General features: G+C 40.0%; 1 protein-coding gene across 1 annotated transcript in view; it reads right to left on the bottom strand.

Moving 5' to 3' along the window:
- Positions 1-19,803, bottom strand: part of LARGE1 (LARGE xylosyl- and glucuronyltransferase 1) — a 347,751-nt gene that overhangs the window by 193,889 nt on the left and 134,059 nt on the right. Inside the window, exon 3 of the mRNA XM_026695460.2 lies at positions 5,537-5,838. Coding sequence (XP_026551245.1) covers positions 5,537-5,838 — 302 coding nt within the window. The remainder of the gene's footprint in view (positions 1-5,536; positions 5,839-19,803) is intronic.

Genomic DNA, 19,803 nt, shown 5'->3' with positions numbered 1-19,803 from the left:
AAATATCAAGAGAATAGTTATGATGGTGTAATTGAACCTGTACCTGTTTTAATTGTGTTACCCACAATGAAGGAAAAAAAATAACTCTTTTGGAAAAATCAGATGCCATATTCTGCATATGTATAGTGCTATTCTACACAAGTATTTAAGGAACTGACCAACAAAGAAGAGCTGGTGATACCAGTTCTGGAGAAAAAAATAAACAATATGCAAGATTTCCTAGCAAATGGGCATCCCTGGCAAAGTGATTGTGAGGAGAACCAAGACAGAACCTGGCTGTCAAAATCTCAATTATGTGAACAGTGTGTCTTTTACTCAAAGTAATCCTCCTCAAAACCAATTCTACCCTGTGTGTATGTGCTGCTACTTTGTAAATAAAGTGTGGACTTGCAGGAAGGTTTCTAGCCAAAATTATAGCAATATAATCTTTTATAAATTTGACATAATTATTGAATAAATTGGTATCTTTTCTTGAACCTAGCTATAAAATTTGCAATTCCAATGTATTGCCTTAGAGACAGACCATTGAGCATGCAATGCCTTATTTCTGAATAAATCATCACAAGAGAGAGATATAGAAGACGAAAATGGCAATGTAAAGAAAAAACAATCTTTAAAGGTCCCACTGAAGTAGCCAAATTCACTGAAATCTTTCAAATTAACTTTCCTTTAGTATTGTTTTATTTCTTATTTAAATATGGAAGAAAATAATTTTACCAATGAATGAAAGTATGTCTTTCTAATTACTTTAATTACTTTATACTGGATCACTAAAAGAGCAGATACCACTGAGTCAGATCCCAGTGTGTGGCTTTGAGAATATCAAGTAATTTAATAATTAAGTAAGTACGAATAAATGTCTTCATTCATTGACAAAAAGATATTAACATCCCTCTTGTTTAGAAGAGGGAATCCTGATAGGAAGCCCCAAAGACAATATCTTCTATCTTTGTACATTCCCAGCAGTGAATTTCTAAAATATTTATTCTTTATCTTTGATGTAACGCTTCCGTTTCCCTACCTGAAAATAAATATGTCTCATATGAACATCTTTCCAACTTCTTCTATAAAGACAGTCAGTGTGCAAAGAACTAATTCAGTCTCTGCAGTCTCATAAAACTCCTTCAGCATTTTTTTTTATTATTTAAAATCCTGCCTCCCTACTTGAATTGGCCACTGATTTTTTTTTTAATTTAATCTTTTAAATACCTTTAACAAGTTGACTTGTTAGATAATTTCACAAGTAATTCATCCGTAAAGGTGATTGTTAAGGCAGATATATGAATGAGGAAAATATAATCATTGAAATGTTGCATTGAAAATTATCAAATTTGGTCAAATATAAGTCCCCAATTTATGACCAGAATTGAGCCCGAACTATGTTGCTAAGTGAGGAAGTTGTTAAGTGAATTTTGCTCCATTTTATGACCTTTCCTGCCACCATTGTTAAGTGAATCACTGCAGCTGTTAAATTAGTAGCAGGGTTATTAAGTGAATCTGACTTCCCCGTTGACTTTGCTTTTCAGAAGGTCGCAAAAGGTGCTCACACCATCCCGGTACACTGCAACCATCATAAATATGAGTTAATTGACAAGGATCTGAACTTTGATCCTGTGACCATGGGGATCTGCAACAATTGTAAATGTAAAAAACAGTCATAGGTCATTTTTGTCAGTGATATTTTAACTTTGAACAGTCACTAAATGAACTGCGGTACAGGAAAACCTGTAGCTTTTCTTGTTTTTTTTTAACCGAATTATTATGTAAGGTAATAAGATGGACAGAAGAAGTATTTTTTAAAAGTAACAGTGTGAATTATTTCAATAATATCTACTCTACACAGCTGTCACTTGAGCTGCAATATATAGTAACAATTCAGCTCAAATAATTGCTGATTATGGAAAATGGATCCTTGACAGGGAATGAACATAAGCCTCTCATATAAACACATAACTGGCATTTTTAGTAATAGGATAAGTGATGAAAGCCCTGAAGGCAATTCTGATGATAGGGAGGTTTCTGTTAAGTTCGCAATCAGGCTACTGAATTACTGAGAACCTTATGAAAGGAAAAAGTGAGAACCATTTCAGTACTGAGAATAGTTAACAAAGGAGTGGGTGGCGAGCATCAGGAAGTCTCCTTTTTCACAGAACTATTGCCTACAGCATAACACTACTCTACGGTGAGCAATTAATTGGTAAAATATATTATAACCTCAAAGGCCATTTTATCTATACAACTTTTTAACAGTCGTTCCCTTGTCCAAAACTGGTCATACTTCCAAGAATATTTGGGTCCTGAGCCACCTAATCAGGTGACATTTAAGTTTGATAAATAATAACAATAGTAATTCAATCCATTACATTTTATCTCAAACAAAAGAAAACATGGGAGTTTGCTAATAGACTTTTTTACTTTTAAGAAAAAAAACCCTAAAAGTTAAATCCACAAAAAAGTGCAGACAAAACAATGTGTGTTCTAAGTCAACACAGAGGAAAACAACAACAATCTCTAGGTTATTTTAAAGATGTTCTGCAAGAAGGTCCCTCATAAAATGAGAATAACTTTAATTACAGGTAGTCAGTCCTCACCTTACAATCATAAGGGAGCTTGTCCACTATAATCGTTAAGTCATGGCTGTTGTAAAACGGGTCACATTACTAACCTGATTTTACAATCTTTTCTCTGGCAGCTGTTGAGTGAAGCACCATGGTTGTTAAGTGAATCCATGGATGTTAAGCAAATTCATAGTTCTTTATGAGGTGGTTTTGTCAAAAACTGGAAGTCATGGGGCCATCTAAGTGTGATATGCTCCTTAAAGTTTTCCCCCAACCAGGGTTACCCCTGGTGCCCTGAAACTGCATACGGCTCCTGAACCTCCAAGAAATATTGAGAATAAGGGCCACTGTGGTGAAATGATAAATTAGTTCCTACTGCCTTGAAATTAGAAACCCCAAAATTATAGTGTAATGCTAAGTTTGTTACAACATACAGTCCTTCGCCTAACATCCAGAAAAAGGCAGAAATCCCTGACCTGCTGATTTGCTGAATTCCTGAGCTTCTGAAGGCCTATGACAGACTTAGCTATTCTACACTTATGCCCAACCTATCTCTTTCATCTCTTTCATGCCAGTTCTGTAAAGGATCCACCTTCACCAATGCAGGAAGACTTGAATTGCTATAAATAAAGATGATTTTATTTATTTATTTTAATTCAGAAGGATAAATAATGAAAATTTAGTTTTTAAAACCATTCTCTTGACAAGTGTGATTCAGCAATCTCTAGTAGTATAATCCTACTGGAAATAAGTGCTGCTATGTTCAGTGAGACTAACTCTCAGAGAAGTGTACACAGAGCTGCATCATTCAGTATTACAGCAAAGAGAGTGGAACATGTTTTATTTTAAGCTAAAACACATAAACACAAGGAGCTGGAGGATACAAATCTGAAACTTTTAAGATAATTTGTTTCTGTTGCAGAGTTCAGTGTTTAGAATTGTTTCCTTATTCTTTGGGAGTGAGAATCAGGGAAAGATATTTAACTTCTACAATTCCCATTACAAAACTACACTAGAAGTTTCCCAGTGACTGCTTAGAGTGGGGGTGCCAAACTTGATTTCATTGAGGGCTGCATTCAGGTTGTGTTTGACCTTGTGGGGGCTGGGGGGGGGCACAGACAGAGGCGTGGCTAACTTGATATCACTCACCGAGGCTCCATTTTTGGCCACGACGGCCTCCTGCAGCCCTCTGACAGTGAAAATGGAACTTGGGGAGGCAGTACCATAAGCCAGTTATTCGCTGTTTCCAGGGCAGGCCACGGGCCAGATCTAAGCACACCACAGGCTAGATCCGTCCGGTGGATCTTGAGTTTGACATCCCAGGCTTAGAGCTATTTCCAAAGTTTATTTATACTTCTGTTTATTTAGTTATCCTTTGCTTACTCTATTAAGTGTGATCTTACTGCATATACAAGCCTACTGAATATATCCAAGTTACAGTATAAATATGAAATGAGATATATAGAGAAGGTAAAAAAGAGTATACTTGATTATATTTTATTGTTGCTATAATAAAGAGGGCTAGGTTGGAACAATTCCACTTTAGAAAGATGTCTGTCTTGTATCATGCGTTGATAGCTTCACAATAAGAACTACAGGAACAAAAGTAGATTGTGCAATTGTGTGGGATAAACACTAAGAAGAAACAAGCATTAACTATATTACAATCACTTCCATATGATTCAGATTATACATAACAATCTAAAATCTACTTTTTATTAATTTCTGCCCCCATTTTTGAAATTTTCATTGTAGGTTACAGACAGAGTAAAGAACAATGATGGTGCAAAGCTCTTCCAGCACACAGCAGAACATGGTGGATTTATTTTATAATGTTTATGTCTTCTAAGATTTAGAACAATAGAATTATCAGGAGTTTTATAGGCATACCATAACTTTTCATAGATTTTAATGGTTTTTATTTAATGTATTTAATGTATTTAGCCTAAGATTTTAGGTGTCCTATTCCTCTACTCCTGTTATATTTTAATATTTTTCAATACCAATTAAAATGTACTCCCCATACCTCAAGATTCTCTTTAATACCATATTTATTATGTAACTCTATTTACAGACTGTCACATGTGTTTTGTTATGTTAATTATAGATTCTGTCCAGCTTATATTTCTGTAACACTAAATTGGTAAACAGATTTCATCTCTTATTAGTAAAACTTTTTTTTCCCTTAAAGAAGAGATACTTTTACCAAATATGTATTCAAACTTGACAAAAGCGTCCTCAGATCAAGGTCAAAGTATATCTATATGTGACATGCAAATACCTTACAGCATGTATCTTAATAACACAACTGTAATATCCCTGAGAGATAAGGAGAGGAAGAGCCACGAGGACAACTGTCAGATAAGAGACATCTAATAGCCCATAGAAGAAATGGGAAATAAAAATGGGTCATGGAAATATTCTCAGAAGGGAGCCTCCCTAGTTCCCTGGAAAATAATGGCAAGAAGAGAGGGAACTGTGCTTTCAGAATTGCAAGACTCTATTACTGTAACCTTATAATAAAGATTAGTACTTTTAGTATTGGTTTCTTGTCTGCTTGAAAGGGTAGTCTCTCTCAGCCCAACTCACCTCAAGTGGCTGTTATTGTGGAGAAAAAACAAGGAGGAAGGAGTACTGGTATATTTGTCTCCTTGAGTTGTTCATAAGAAAAAGTGAGCTAAATTTTTTAAAAAGAAAGAAAAAACATTTTTGCCACTCTGATGAAGTCAATAGCCATATTGACTCTACTAAATCTGCCTTAAACTAGAGCTGTGTGGTTTCAGTTAAATACATCTTCTCTTTCCCTATTTGTAGCAGGTGACAAACAAAGTGAGCAGATAATTCTGTCTCTATCACGGACTTATTTTTTTCTTTGCTGCAGTCACAGTCAAGATTCAAAAGCTAGCACAGTCTATTCCAATTGTATCAAGCTGATTTGCTTTTAGAAACATTGCTTAGCTAGGAAATAATCTGCCTACCTCGCACTTCTCCACTGCTGGCTGTTGTCCACATTCAGAGCTGTTCCCTGCCACAATGCCAGCCCGGAGGCTCTCACTGTCCCCAGTCCCTTCCTCCATTGAGTAAGTTTTTGAGTGATTGCCTCGTCGGTGAGACATGCCCCGGCTCTGGACCAGACTGAGCTGTTTGCGTAGTGCACGGTTTTCCTCTTCCACTTCTCGCATGCGAACTTCCAAACTTTCTCTTTCACGTTGACTTGTGGCTGTGTAATGAGGGCTGTGGGGCTGGGATTCAATTGGAGACAATGACACTGGCTTTCCATCTGTAGTGAGAAAAACAAAAACAAAACAGAAATTGTCCCAAATGGAATTAAACTGTCAAAACTCTGCAAAAGCATCAAGATTTTATATTTGGAGCTAGCAGTAGGGGCTAGCAGTAGTTTTAAATTTGGGGCTAGCACAGCAGTAAGCTAGCCCCAAATTTAAAACTGAAACAGCTGTGAAAGTCTGACTCACAGACGAACACTATACAGAAGCCTGAGGATGGCAGATGAGATTCTGCCGAAACGTTGCTACAACTTTAAAAGCACAACTACAATGACATGGGAAAATACCGGAACAAAGCTGAATACCATGTATGTATGTATGTATGTATGTATGTATGTATGTATGTGAATCTGAATCTGAATCTGAATCTGAATCTGAATATGGTTTTTAAATGGATGGAGATTGGACAGCAGAAGTGGGGAATTTAATTTTTGCACCTAATTTTTTTGTGGGAGGGGGATGTAGGAATCAGAATTCTATGAATAACTTTTCCTAGCAAACTGAACAAACTAATTCTGCTGTATGTTTTTCTACTTTCCATTTGAATAGATCAATAATTGCATTCTTCCAATTAGGCAGTAATATTCGCACACATTAAGCAAATTGCACAGATATACTTCATAAACAAACCATATTGATATATGTCTATTTCTCCAGTTACTTCAAATACATTACATTCCTATACCATTTTAGCTCCACTCTTAATATATTCATATCCTTCACACACGCATCTCTAAAATACTCCCTCCAAAAGTCACATCCTGAATGTTTTATTACTTTACTTTTTATTCCATTCACCAGACTGGAGGATTCCATTGCGCTCACTTTCAAACCATTATGTGTCTTTTTCCTGTTTATTTTATTCTAAACTTTCTGATTTCTTTGACTATGTTCTTTAATCTTTTCCACTTATACAGATACTGCTGCATTATTATTATTTTGTAGGAATCATGTGCATTCCTCCTCATTTGCAGCCTCTTTTATCTTGTACCATCCCTTTGTATCCAATATATCCAATACAAAGAGTTGCAAATCAAGTAGAAAGCAAAAGACAGCAAAGATAGTACCAACAATTATAGATGTATTACTCTTAAAACATATGGAGCACCATTTGAACATCTTCAGCACTGACAAAATCACCATTGCAAAAGGCAGCTTTACTTGAAACAATTTGCATCCTCTGAAGATAACTTTAACACCATCAAACAACATATGCTTATCGTAGGTCCTTGGGAACGATTCAATATATGGATGAAAATGCCAAATCCAGTCTAAACATCTAGTTGTGTGAGCAACTAATAATGTGATTTTTATTATTGTAAGTGGTGAACTTCATATATTATTTTCTATAGAAGTTTTATATACATACACATTCAGTGAAGGGGAAAAGAGCGGTGCTATCAGTGTATGATTTTTCTTTTAAACTTTATGCTTTGCTCCAAAGTTGCTCACTACAGAGAAACAGCAGGCATTCCATATTATCTTTGGCTTGATTTATGGCAGAGGTAGAAATATGCAACCTGCAGGTCATAGGCAGAACCCTTTTCTTTGAAAATCTATACTCTCATACATTAATTTTTTGTTCCTTTGCCTTTATTTTTTAACATCTCTCTGTGCACTTTTTTTTTCTGTCTCTCTTACGATTTCTAAAGTTGCTTCATAATGTCTGAATAACATATTTATCCCGGAATAAATGAAAAAAAAAAACCCATCACTATTTCCTGCAGTGGAACTGATCCTCTTTCTGTGCAAACAAAATTAATCTCAGTCTCTTAGAGTATGCAAATTCCATATAGCTTTATTATACTGGGTCAAAGTATTTGCTGCTTTGTGACAATATATATAAACCTCAAATTCTTAATGTGGCTGAGCAGTGCAGGAAGGATAAAACCTTTCTGGGTAAAATTCTTAATTAGCAGAACTAAAGGATGCTTGGGACAAGTTGTCACAGCTAGCATGCGGGTAAACTTTCTAACTATGGCACATTGCTAGACCAATACTCGAATACAGCTCATCAGTCTGGAACCCACATTACGTATCTGATATTAACACAATTGAGAAAGTCCAGAAATATTTCACAAGAAGAGTTCTCCACTCCTCTACTCATTGCAGAATACCTTTTGCCACCAGACTTGAAATTTTAGACCTAGACAACCTAGAACTACGCTGCCTTTGGTCCGATCTAAGTATAGTATATAAAATCATACATTGCAATGTCCTACCTGTCAATGAATACTTCAGCTTCAACCACAACAATACAAGAGCACACAATAGATACAAACTCAAGGTAAACCACACCAAACCTGATTGCAAGAAATACAACTTCAGCAACAGAGTGATCAATCTCTGGAATACTCTACCTGATTCTGTGGTTTCTTCCCCAAACGCCTACTATTGACCTCACCCCTTTCCTAAGAGGTCTGTAGGAAGTGTGCATAAGCGTACCAACATGCCTACCATCCCTGTCCTATTGTTTCTTTTATTTTTTTTAATTTTTCTTATATGTATCCATGTATTCATAACTATGTTTTTTTACTTATACCTATTATCTTGTAAGCAATTGACAAAAATATATAAATAAATAAATCCAATCACAAGGAAGTATTTCCTTGGTAGGATATCAGGCTATAGTCACAAAGTAAATAGTTAATATTCTGGATTTATTTCATTTATTCCTACATTCATTCAGTTTTGGTAACTTCAACAAACTTCGGATTGCTGATGCAAATTAGTAAGACAAATATAAAAACAACAAAATGCAACAAATGAATTGCAACAACTACAAAAATAGGTACAAAATAATTACAAGATGACAATCCAAGTAACAAAAGTATATTTAAAATAAATCTTAATTATCTGTGGTCACATATATTTCATGTAATCAGATGGAAGGGAACAAGCCACAAAAGAATCTGAAAAAATAAAGAAAATGAGGTTTCTCTTTTACACTGTCTTCAAAATCTGAAGACAAATACACCAATTAAGTATGCAAAAGAGGGCGGAAGAGGGAGTAGCTTTCATTATCCAAGATCTCTTTTCAATGATTGCTAAACAGAGACCAGATCCCAAGAAATTCAGTAAATGTTTCTACCTATTTGTAATACTAAATGGCAGACAGTTTTTCAATCCTTGATTTTCTTCTAGAAGTCTGTTAAAACCTAGTTATGTCAACAGGCTTGAGCATTTCACAGAAATTGAGATTTAATGAGGTGGCTGCATTGCATGTAGCATCTAATGGTCTCCCTAGCATTTTTGGGCTTTTATAATAATAATATTAAAGTTGTACTTATAGAGTGCTTTTGTAATTGCATTTTATTGCACGCCACCTAGAGGCATATAAATGAATAAAGGTGGGTTTTTTTGTTCTTTAAAAGATTTTATTCTGCATGGTTTCATGTTCCATGGTTGTGAAGCAGGAACAGGATCCCCATGTATAAAAAAGGCCATGCCACCCCTTCCTCAGAGTTTATATACAGGAGTAGTGGCTTTCCTTCACTGAATGTGTTAAAGTGAGGGTCTGGTCAAGGGACAGTTTAATTTATCTCTGAATGGCTTAAGAAATTCCTCCAATTTAATCCATCAATAATAGAAATATGATTATTGACTAATGAAAGTTCAACAAAACATACTTTAAAGCAGGTCAAAATTTCATTTTCTGGAATGCACCTTTTATTGGCAATCAGAGCCCAGCTTGAACCAATTGCTAACCAATTGCTAAGATGGAAGGATTTCTGCTATTAATAATGTCTGTATCCTCCCTCAGCAATCATGAGACATGCTAAGCATTTCCTTTCCATATCTAACAAAAATGTTCACACCCAGTGTCCTACACTAAATTTATAAACCACTCTGACGTAGCATCAGCTGGAACCGCAAAATGCTGCCTGATGAGGAATGTTGATAGCTGCCTATAGAGCTGCTAAATGAAGCCAAACTATTTTCTCCAGATGCCTCCACTACAAACAAGGCATCCTTTAATTCTAATATAAGTAAACCACTGAAAGAAAGAAAACAAATTAAAGAAAGGAAGCAATGGGGACAATGTGACCTTGAGAGGGTTATGTGGATTGTGCAGCTCCCATATGTGGAGGTCCTAGTCTTCTTGTCTCTATCTATTCTAAAGCATAACTGTAACAGAGAAATGTCAGATGGTATGACAGCACTTTACTGCCTCTATAATTGGGATTAAGAACAGTGTGTTCATTCAGCACATATCATATTAACCACCCAAAGTCTATTTTGGTTGTTACAAAATCCAGCCCCGCTTCAACAAAGTAATTAAGAAATGTTATAATTTGAAAAACAGAAATGAAGAAACATGGAATGTACTGAAGCCAAAGACATTTTAAGAAAGGCTTGTTAACGAAACAGCACCTTGGGTGTAAGCTCTTTTAGCTCTGGCCATTCTCCAAGCTCAAGCTGCTTTACACACACAGTATTGCTCCACACCTATAATTAAATAACACTACCGTATGTGTGGATCAATATGTGATGAAATCATTTGCACACACACACACACACACACACACACACAATATCACTGCATTATAAAGACTGCCTTGTCAAAACGGTAGCCAGGATAGATTTGATGATTGAAGGGGCCAGAATATTGATTATGATTATCCCTCTTATAAATCATAAGCATACTAAATAAAAAAGAGCCTAAGCTGTTCTCACAATTATAATAAGGTGTCATTATTTCCGTATATCTAAGCTGTCTTTCTATAGAACATTATCAAGCTTGTGCAAAATATCAAAATAATAAATCTAGAAATATCTAAAAATATTAAAATCATGTTATGACCAATGCAAAACCAAAATAAAATAAGCCTCCCATTATCAATCTCCTTCCAATCCAGCCTGTTGTGCAAGACCCAAATAATCCCACTGTTATTACCTTTTATATAATATAAATATCATTATAGTTATCAGTGCATAACTTCAGTCGTAATACAGTCCTTTGGTAGTTTTCTAAGGTGTACATATTTACTGTATTTAGTGAAGTTTATTTTTTACTAGAGATGTGAAAGTCTGAAATATGAGGACTCGTACAGAATAAAATGATGTGAATATATGTAATAGATATGTTACATATTTGTAACATACATTTGTGAGCCACAGCATAAATCTATGTAAATCGTTTATATAAACATTTTTAAAAATAAATATCATTGCCTTGCTTTCTGAATATCCAAACTTACATTGTTTGTAATATTCTTAATCTTCAAGTCCAACTTTTGATGTACACTGTATATTCTGTCATTGATTTCATACTATCCTATTCTGGAAAATTTTATCTGGGCTCATCAGAGAAAATATCACTGCCTCTTTCTCTCTGGAAGTCCTATATTCTCAGATTTTCTCCTGAGAGTATTTCCCACCCAATTTTTCATGGTAGGGGCTAGACAGGAATAGAGGACTGAAAGCATATGGATAACTTGCTTTGCACTAACAACTTGCTTTGCACTATGACATACAATCAGAGGGAAAACACCAACTAGATTTCATCATTACATATACACACAAAAGGACAGCCATATTATACTATATGAAAACGCTATTGGTCAGAACTGATATAGCACTAAGCTTCAAAGTTGTTTTTGGCTTATCATATCAGCTCTTGTGGTTTGTTGATGGATTAGCATAAATTCAACCCTTTTTATTGATTCAAAAAACATGGTTAACAATCTTACAAGTTAATATCATAGTTTAATCTAGTTACCATACAGAATCAAAAAAGTTAGATTGAGGAAAAGATGAACTATATTGACATAATAATTTTGCAGTATGCATACACAGGATATAAATTTCCAATAAGATATACAATTCCTGTGAAATATATATAGAATGTAAATAATTATAATGAATAACTTTTTAGAATGATTGTCTATTGAACATTAAATTGGTGCCATCAAGTTAATTGACATGGCAAGAGAGAAATAAGCATCTAAAAATATTACTTAATTAATTAATATTTTAATTTTTTTAAGATGTGCCATTTTCTGCAAACCACTACATGTGTTGTGTTAAAGTGAGATTGTTCTAAACCTGAATGACCAAACCCCAAAAGTCCTTTTCATGTTGGACCTTTTTTCCTTTTGTTCCTATATATTTTTTGTTTTGCAACCTACTTTTTATAAAGTAGGCAAAAGTACATCTCCACTAACAACATGATTTGCTCATTCTCTATCTCTTCTTTTTTAAAATGAAGGCAGTGCTAAAAGTGCAGCAAAAAAGAGAGAAAAAATTATCAGTACCGAGTGAAAAAATAATATTTTATCAGGGGCTTAGCTTGGCCAAGATAGTATATTATCAAGAAGAGAGGCTTGGCAAAGATAACACATTATCAATATTGGGAAAGAAGCTTGAGAAAATTGGATGTTAATATCTATTACAATTTAAATCAACCATCTGTGCTGTTTTTATTGTACTGTTATTTCTTGAAAGCATTACTATTGCAAAAACTGTTTAATAAAATCTTTTCCTAAGCATGTTAAATCCCCTAAAATTACTTAGTGGGATTTGAACTCTGGAAAATGAGGCATTTCTGCATAATTCTACCAACTGTGATTATTCATAGATCTCCAGCCAATTGACAAGACGCTGCCTTATTTCCTTGGACTAGCAGATCTTGACTGCAAACTTCCAGTTGAACACTAAATAGGTAGTGATCATTCATAGTTTTGTAGCTCACGTCTAGTAGCCATTTCTTTCTTTCTTTCTACCAGCAGCAACACTTATAATGCCTAACTCAAACACTTCTCCTAAAACTATCTCTTCCCTTAAGCTTTGATTTCAGCCTAGATACTATTCATTACTGTAACATAACCTGATAGCAGAGTTTCTTGTGTATTGAGTGCAATGCTACCTCTGTGCTCATTATGTTTCCATTTCCCTTTTCTCTGTGTATTTTTATTTCTTCATCAAATGCCAGCTAGGCTATAATTTTTTCAGTTCTTTTTGTATTATATTCTTGAATTCTAAGCATGTTGATGACTATTTCTATGAAACTACTCAGAAAGCTCAAACAAGGAGCTGCTGATACAGTTCTACAGAGGAATTACTGAATCTATCATCTACACCTCTATAACTGTCTGGTTTGGTTTTGCAACCCAACAGGACAGACACAGACTTCAGAGGATATTTAGGACTGCAGAAAAAACAATTACTACCCACCTGCCTTCAATGGAGGACCTGTATATTGCATGAGTCAAAAAGAGGGCTGTGAAAATATTTACAGAACCCTCACATCCCGGACATAAACTGTTTCAACTCCTTCCCTCAAAACGACGCTATAGAGCACTGCACACCAGAACAACTAGACACAAGAACAGTTTTTTTCCTGAAAGCCATCACTCTGCTAAACAAATAACACTCTGCTCAACACTGTTCAACTATTACAAAGTCTGCACTACTATTACTGTTAATCTTCTCATCACTCCTTATCACCCATCCCCTCCCACTTGTGATTGTGGGACTGTAACTTTGTCGCTTGTATCCTTACGATTTATATTGACTGTTTCCTAGTATGATTTGATTGTTGATTGTACCCTATAACTATCATTAAGTGTTGTACGTTATGATTCTTGATTCTTAACGAATGTACCTTTTCTTTATGAATACTGAGAATATTTACACCAAAACAAATTCCTTGTGTGTCTAATCACATTTGGCCAATAAAGTATTCTATTCTATATATATAAATGCACTAGGATAAATTACACTATTTTCTTATCTATAATATTACATTCTATTTTTCTTCCAAACTCCTACACTTTTTCTAATTTATTTGCACAATAACATTAAGAAATAAATTAGGCTAAAATAAAAAGTGATCTTTCCACAATCACCAGTGAAATTCATGGAGGAATTGGTTCTTGTTCTCAACAGTCTTAATCCAACAGCCTAAACCACTGAAGTAAGCAAACCAATGTTATCCAGATGTTCCATACCTGAATGCAGAGCAGTCCCTGGAAATATGTCGAAAGGCAAGAAATTACAATGTTTAAAAAACCCCAAACCTCAAAATGAATTAGAACTTAAATCATGAACCAGTGCTTAAAGTTTCCAACAAATGGAAAAGAATTTCATTTGCCATTAATGTCCATGATGAAAGCAATTCTTTATCTTCAAATCATACAGCAATTATGGCTGTTCTTTTCTTTTTTTTTGCCTTCATTCCTTCAAATTATATCCTGCATTTCTTCCAAATATAGGTAGTCCTCAAGTTATGAATGTAATGGAGCCTGCTCATTCCATTTTTAACCTGAAGATTTGTGGGAGTGAATCTTGTCCCTTGAATGGGATGACTCCCTTTTGCCCACGCATTCGCTAATCGAATGCAGGGTTCAGTAAGTGCACATGAGGTATTTCAGAGAGAGGAAGGCCATGGGGGGGCTAGTGATGGAACAGCCCACCTTCATAAGACACCCAAGTCCTCCCCGACCCACTGAAATACTTCACGCTTCCTGTTAAGTTTGGGTAATGAGAGGCTGAACCAGAGCATGAGTGCAACAAATACTTTATTATAGCAATAAAGGACTGACCGTGCTAGCCAAGCCTGGAACTGGCTCGCAGCGATCAGCAACTGGTTGGACCCCGCAGCCTGCTTTTATAGCTGGCTGCTGGGGAGAACCAACCAATGAGCGAGGGGGAAAACCGCCCGCGCAATGTGAACGGACCTGAGTGGGAACTCCTAGAGTTCCAGGGACATAACACCCTTCCCCCAGATGCGAACACGCATAGTCCTTGAGGTAGGCAGGAGGTTTATGCTGGCGCCCGGAACGGGCGCAGCTCTGGTGGATTGTCTGTCAGTTCAGAGTCTGTAGGGGAAGGCAGAATCGGTAGAGTGTCACTAACGCGCCCCTCGGTTCGGGTTGGCCCGGGACTCGCAGGGCTGGTCACTGGGGGCGTGCTTCCGTTGACTGGTTCGGACTGGTCAGCCATCTGGACGCCGCTGTCCGTGCTCGGATTCCCTGGAACGGTTGCTGGTGTAAGCAGGTCACTGGGATTGATGCTGATGTGGGGTTGATGCTGAGGCCTCGCTCTGGTTTGTAATTCTGGGTCACTGCTGACGAGGGTGCTGTGACGTCTTCGCAGTTGGTCCAGGTGCCTTCTCCATATTCGGCCATCCTCCAGTCTGACTCGATATGACCTGGGTCCGGTGACGGCCACGATCTCGCCCGGGATCCACAGAGGGTCTCCAGTGAAGTTCCTCGCGAATACGGGTTCCTGTAAGATAAAATGTCTAACCCCCGATGTGGAAGCGAGGGGAGAGTCAGGGCAGTAATGTGGGTGAAGTCTGTCCAATACAGTCCTCAGGCGCCTGCCCATCAGGAGCTCAGCCGGGGACTTATTGGTGACTGAACATGGAGTTGAGTGCTGGCTCATCAGGAAACGCGAGAGTTTGTGGTGCCAGTCATCCTTGCTGAACCTAGCTAGGGCTTCTTTTGTGGTCCTGACGGCTCTTTCAGCCAATCCGTTACTGGCAGGATGAAATGGGGCCGTGAAAATGTGGCGGATGCCCAGGTTGGCAGCGAAACGGCTGAACTCGGCTGATGCGAACTGTGGGCCATTGTCGGAGACAATGGAGTCAGGCAGCCCGTGTGTTACAAACAGGCGAGTTAATACCTTAGTAATTGCTAGTGTGGTGGTCATGGATAGCTGTGCTACGTCAATCCATTTAGAGTAGGAGTCCACGACCACTAGGAACATTTTCCCATGCAATGGGCCGGCTAGGTCGATGTGAATTCTGGACCACGGAGCGCTGGAGCTTTCCCACTTAGTAGGGGTGGCAATAGGAGGAGCTGGACGGGATTCCTGGCAGGGGTTGCAGGAGCTACCCATCTGATGATGTCCTCATCGAGGCCCGGCCACCATACGTAGCTGCATGCTAACGCCTTCATTCTGACGATGCCAGGGTGCCCCTCGTGCAACGCCTCCAGAACTCGGACGCAGTGAGGTCGGGATGACCACTCGAGTGCCCCACAGCAGACAGCCCTGCAAACTGGATAATTCCTGCAGGCGGGTCTTGAAGGGTGTAAATTTGTTTTCAACATCACCGCCCGGCCACCCCCTCCTCACCCAGTCCAGTACCTGGGTGATTGTTTTGTCTGCCTTGGTTTTAGCAGCAATGTCAAGGGCAGTGATGGGGAGGTCCAATTGGGTGACCTCAAAAATAGCGTGGACTGGAGCAGGGTCTTCAGCTGGAGCCGGCAAGGGGCAGCGGCTGAGAGCGTCAGCGTGGGACAATGTTTTACCTGGGCGGTGTATGAGTCTATACGAGTATGCCGCTAGGAAAAGGGTCCATCTCGTCATTCTAGGAGAAAGGACTTGAGGGGTCTGTTTGTCCCCAGCTAGCAGACCCAGGAGAGGCTTGTGATCCGTGACCAACTCGAAAAAGTGGCCAAAAAGAAATTCGTGAAATTTCTTCACTGCTGCAACAGCTGCTAGAGCTTCCTTATCGATCTGGCTATAATTTCGCTCTGTTGCAGAGAGCGTCCTGGAGAAAAAAGCGATGGGGGCCTCGGAGCCATTGGGGAGCCTGTGGCTTAATACTTCCCCAATTCCAAAAGGGGATGCGTCTGCTGCTAGCACTAATGGAAGGTTGGGGTCGAACTGAATAAGAACCGCCTCTGACGTGAGTAGTGATTTGACGGCGCGAAAAGCGGAGTCTTCTTTGTGACCCCAGTGCCAAGGCGATTTTTTATCCAACAGTCTGTGTAGGGGTTCTGCCACTGATGCTTTATGGGGCAGGAAGGACGCGTAAAAGTTCAATAGCCCCAAGAAGGCCTGCAGTTCAGTTTTGGAGGTTGGAGTGGGTGCCTCGTGAATTGCCTTAACCTTGGACTCCAGGGGGTGAATGCCTGAGGCGTCAATTTTATAACCTAGAAAGTCCACCTGTCTAGTGGCAATGGCACATTTTTCTTTTTTTAATTTGAGGCCATGCTGTCTGAACCTCTCTAATACTGCTCGAACTCTCTGGAAGAGTTGGGGTCTGTCCCTGGCCGAGACTAAGATGTCATCGAAGTAGGGTACTACACCAGGGAGGCCCTGCAAAATCCGCTCCATGAGGGATTGAAAAATGCCTGGGGCAACACTTACGCCAAATTGGAGACGCTTGCACCGGAAAGCACCCCTGTGGGTGACAATGGTCTGGAGTTCCGCTGTTTGGCTGTCAACAGGGAACTGTTGATACACTTGAGACATGTCCAATTTGGCAAAAATGCTGCCAGGTTCAAAAGTGTGTAATAAATGCTGAATGACGGGCACTGGGTAAGTGCTCACTTGTAAAAACTTATTAATTGTGGTCTTGTAGTCCGAGCAAATTCTCAGGCTACCGTCTTTTTTGAGGGGTGTGACAATGGGCGTCTCCCATTTGGTGAAATCTGTTGGCTCAATGACCCCTTGTTTTAATAGTTTATCCAATTCTGCATCTAGTTTTGGCCGAATAGCGAATGGGACTCTACACGGTTTTAGCCTGATTGGGACTGCCTGGGGGTCGACTGAGAATGAGATAGGGGTACCGTTATAACACCCCAGCTCATCGCTGAATACATCTGAGTAATCAGCGAATAAGGAGTCAGTGTCAGAGGTTGAGACAGCATGGACTCCCCTTAGCCCTAGGCCGAGATGGGGAAACCAATCGAGCCCCAAGAGTGTGGGGAGATTGCCGTTAACTACCACTAGAGGTAAGTGGCCTTTGAAAGTTTTAAAATTAACAAGAAACTTGCCTCTGCCGATTACAGGAATGGCCTTCCCCTGGTAGTCCTTCAGGCTAAACTGGCACTTCTGGAGCCGGCTTGTTGATAGGCTGGGCTGTAGCCTCTTGAGGGTGCTCCACGAGATAATTGAGAGCGCTGACCCTGTGTCAACCTCCATGCGGCACGGTTTACCTTCTAACAAAACGGAGAGAGAGATTTTACTAATGGTATGGCAAGTGTGCTTGGCATGGTGGTGAGTGCGACAGTTCAATACTTGCCTCTGAGGTCCAAGGTGTGAGAAGGGGGGGTGCCTTTGTGCTGAGTTTTGAGGGGCTTGGCAGACTCTCGCGATGTGCCCCCTTTTGTGGCAGGTGTTGCAGATGGCTCCTTTGAATTTGCAGGCGGCCCTCTGATGAGATCCACCACAGGATAGGCACAGGGTGATGTGCTTGGGTGGACCGATGTTTTCTTGCTTGGCTCCTACCTGTGGATGCCTGGCGTTGGTGAGGCGGTGGATGTCGTTTTCGTCACTAGGGGCTTCCTCTGCTACCACCTCCTCGGAGTGGACTGGAACTGTCGTTAGCTTGGAAGTTGGGCCATGGATTTCGGTGGCTGAGTGTGCTGCCAGTTCTGCTGCCAGGGCCTCCTCGATGGCTTGTGCGAGGTTGAGGTCCTTCTTAGCGAGTAGGCGCCTTTGGAGGTGGAGATCCTTGACCCCGCAGACTAGTTGATCGAGGAGCATGTCCTCCAGGTAGGTTCCAAATCCACAATGGAGTGCTGCTGTCCTGAGGGCGGCCATGTACTGGTTGATGGTCTCTTTGTCTGATTGCTTCCTCATACGGAAGGTGAATCGCCTGGCAATCTGTGAAGGTCTGGGAGAATAGTGGTTAGTAAGGATTTCTAACAGTTCAGACCATGGAACGTTTTTTAACTCACGTGGAGCCACGAGAGCTGTGGCAGTGTCAAAAACGATGGCTCCACAGTAGATCAGGAAATATGATTTTTTCCGGTGCTCCCCAGCATCAGCCAGCCCAATTGCGTCGATGTAATGGTTAAAGCGGTTCTTGTATGATTCCCACTTCTCCTCATCCGGTTTGAACGCTGGGAAGACTGGATTGGAATTCATAGTGATGAAATCGGTAGTGCAATCTGTGGATAAAATCTCTCTGGGGCAGCAGTAAAAGGTTTCTAGTGCCGGTGGCAGGCAAGTGATTTCAGCTCTGGAGAGGCTTTTTCACAATCCTCTCTCTCTCTCTGGGCTAGCATGAGGTTAGGCTGTCAGCCGTTGGCAGCGTTTTGAAATTCGCGCCTGTGTAGGCGTCAGTGACTTGACTACAGCACCGCGCTGTACCTTTTAGGTTTGAAATTCAAATGACAGCCGTTTGAATTTCGCGCCTAAAACAACGAGCGGCTGCGGCTCGCAGCGCTTCACTTTTCCTGTAGCTGGGCTAACAAGCGGCTACAGACGCTTCTCACTTTCGTTTTTGGCTGACCGCTTTCTCTGGCTGCGGATCAGCGTTCGCTTCTCGTTGCTTGCTGACCGCTTTCTCTGTCGGCGGATCAGCGTTCGCTCTCGTTGCTTGCTGACCGCTCTCTCTGGCTGCGGATCAGCGTTGCTCTTATCGCCGGCCGATCGCTCTCTCTGGCTGCGGATCGGCGGCTAGTGACTCAGCGGTTGCATGGTGCTTCTGGTAGCCATCCCATCCTCGTCGCCAGTGTTAAGTTTGGGTAATGAGAGGCTGAACCAGAGCATGAGTGCAACAAATACTTTATTATAGCAATAAAGGACTGACCGTGCTAGCCAAGCCTGGAACTGGCTCGCAGCGATCAGCAACTGGTTGGACCCCGCAGCCTGCTTTTATAGCTGGCTGCTGGGGAGAACCAACCAATGAGCGAGGGGGAAAACCGCCCCCGCAATGTGAACGGACCTGAGTGGGAACTCCTAGAGTTCCAGGGACATAACACTTCCCAAAATTGCTTCCCCCCCACCCAACTTGCCATGCATAGTAAGTGACCGTGCAGAGATTTGGCAAGCTGTCTCAATCTTCAACCTCTCAGCCATGCACACCTCTCTATAGCTCTGTTTTGATGTGTGCAGGCCTCGCCTAACACTTTGCTGGCCCTTTTAGACCTCGGCCAGCACTTTACAGGTCAAAATTGAGGTTCAGAGAATGGGCCTGCCCTCCAGAACAGAACTCAGTTTTGGCCAGCAAAGTGCCAGGTAAGACTTGTGCAGATCTAAATAGAGCTCAGTTTTGG

This window comes from Pseudonaja textilis, chromosome 5 (genome assembly GCF_049901715.1).
Source record: "Pseudonaja textilis isolate UNSWEBS1 chromosome 5, rPseTex1.2, whole genome shotgun sequence".
Lineage (NCBI taxonomy): Eukaryota > Metazoa > Chordata > Lepidosauria > Squamata > Elapidae > Pseudonaja > Pseudonaja textilis.
The sequence above is the reverse complement of the archived record's forward strand: the minus strand, read 5'-3'. Positions and strand labels throughout refer to the sequence as shown.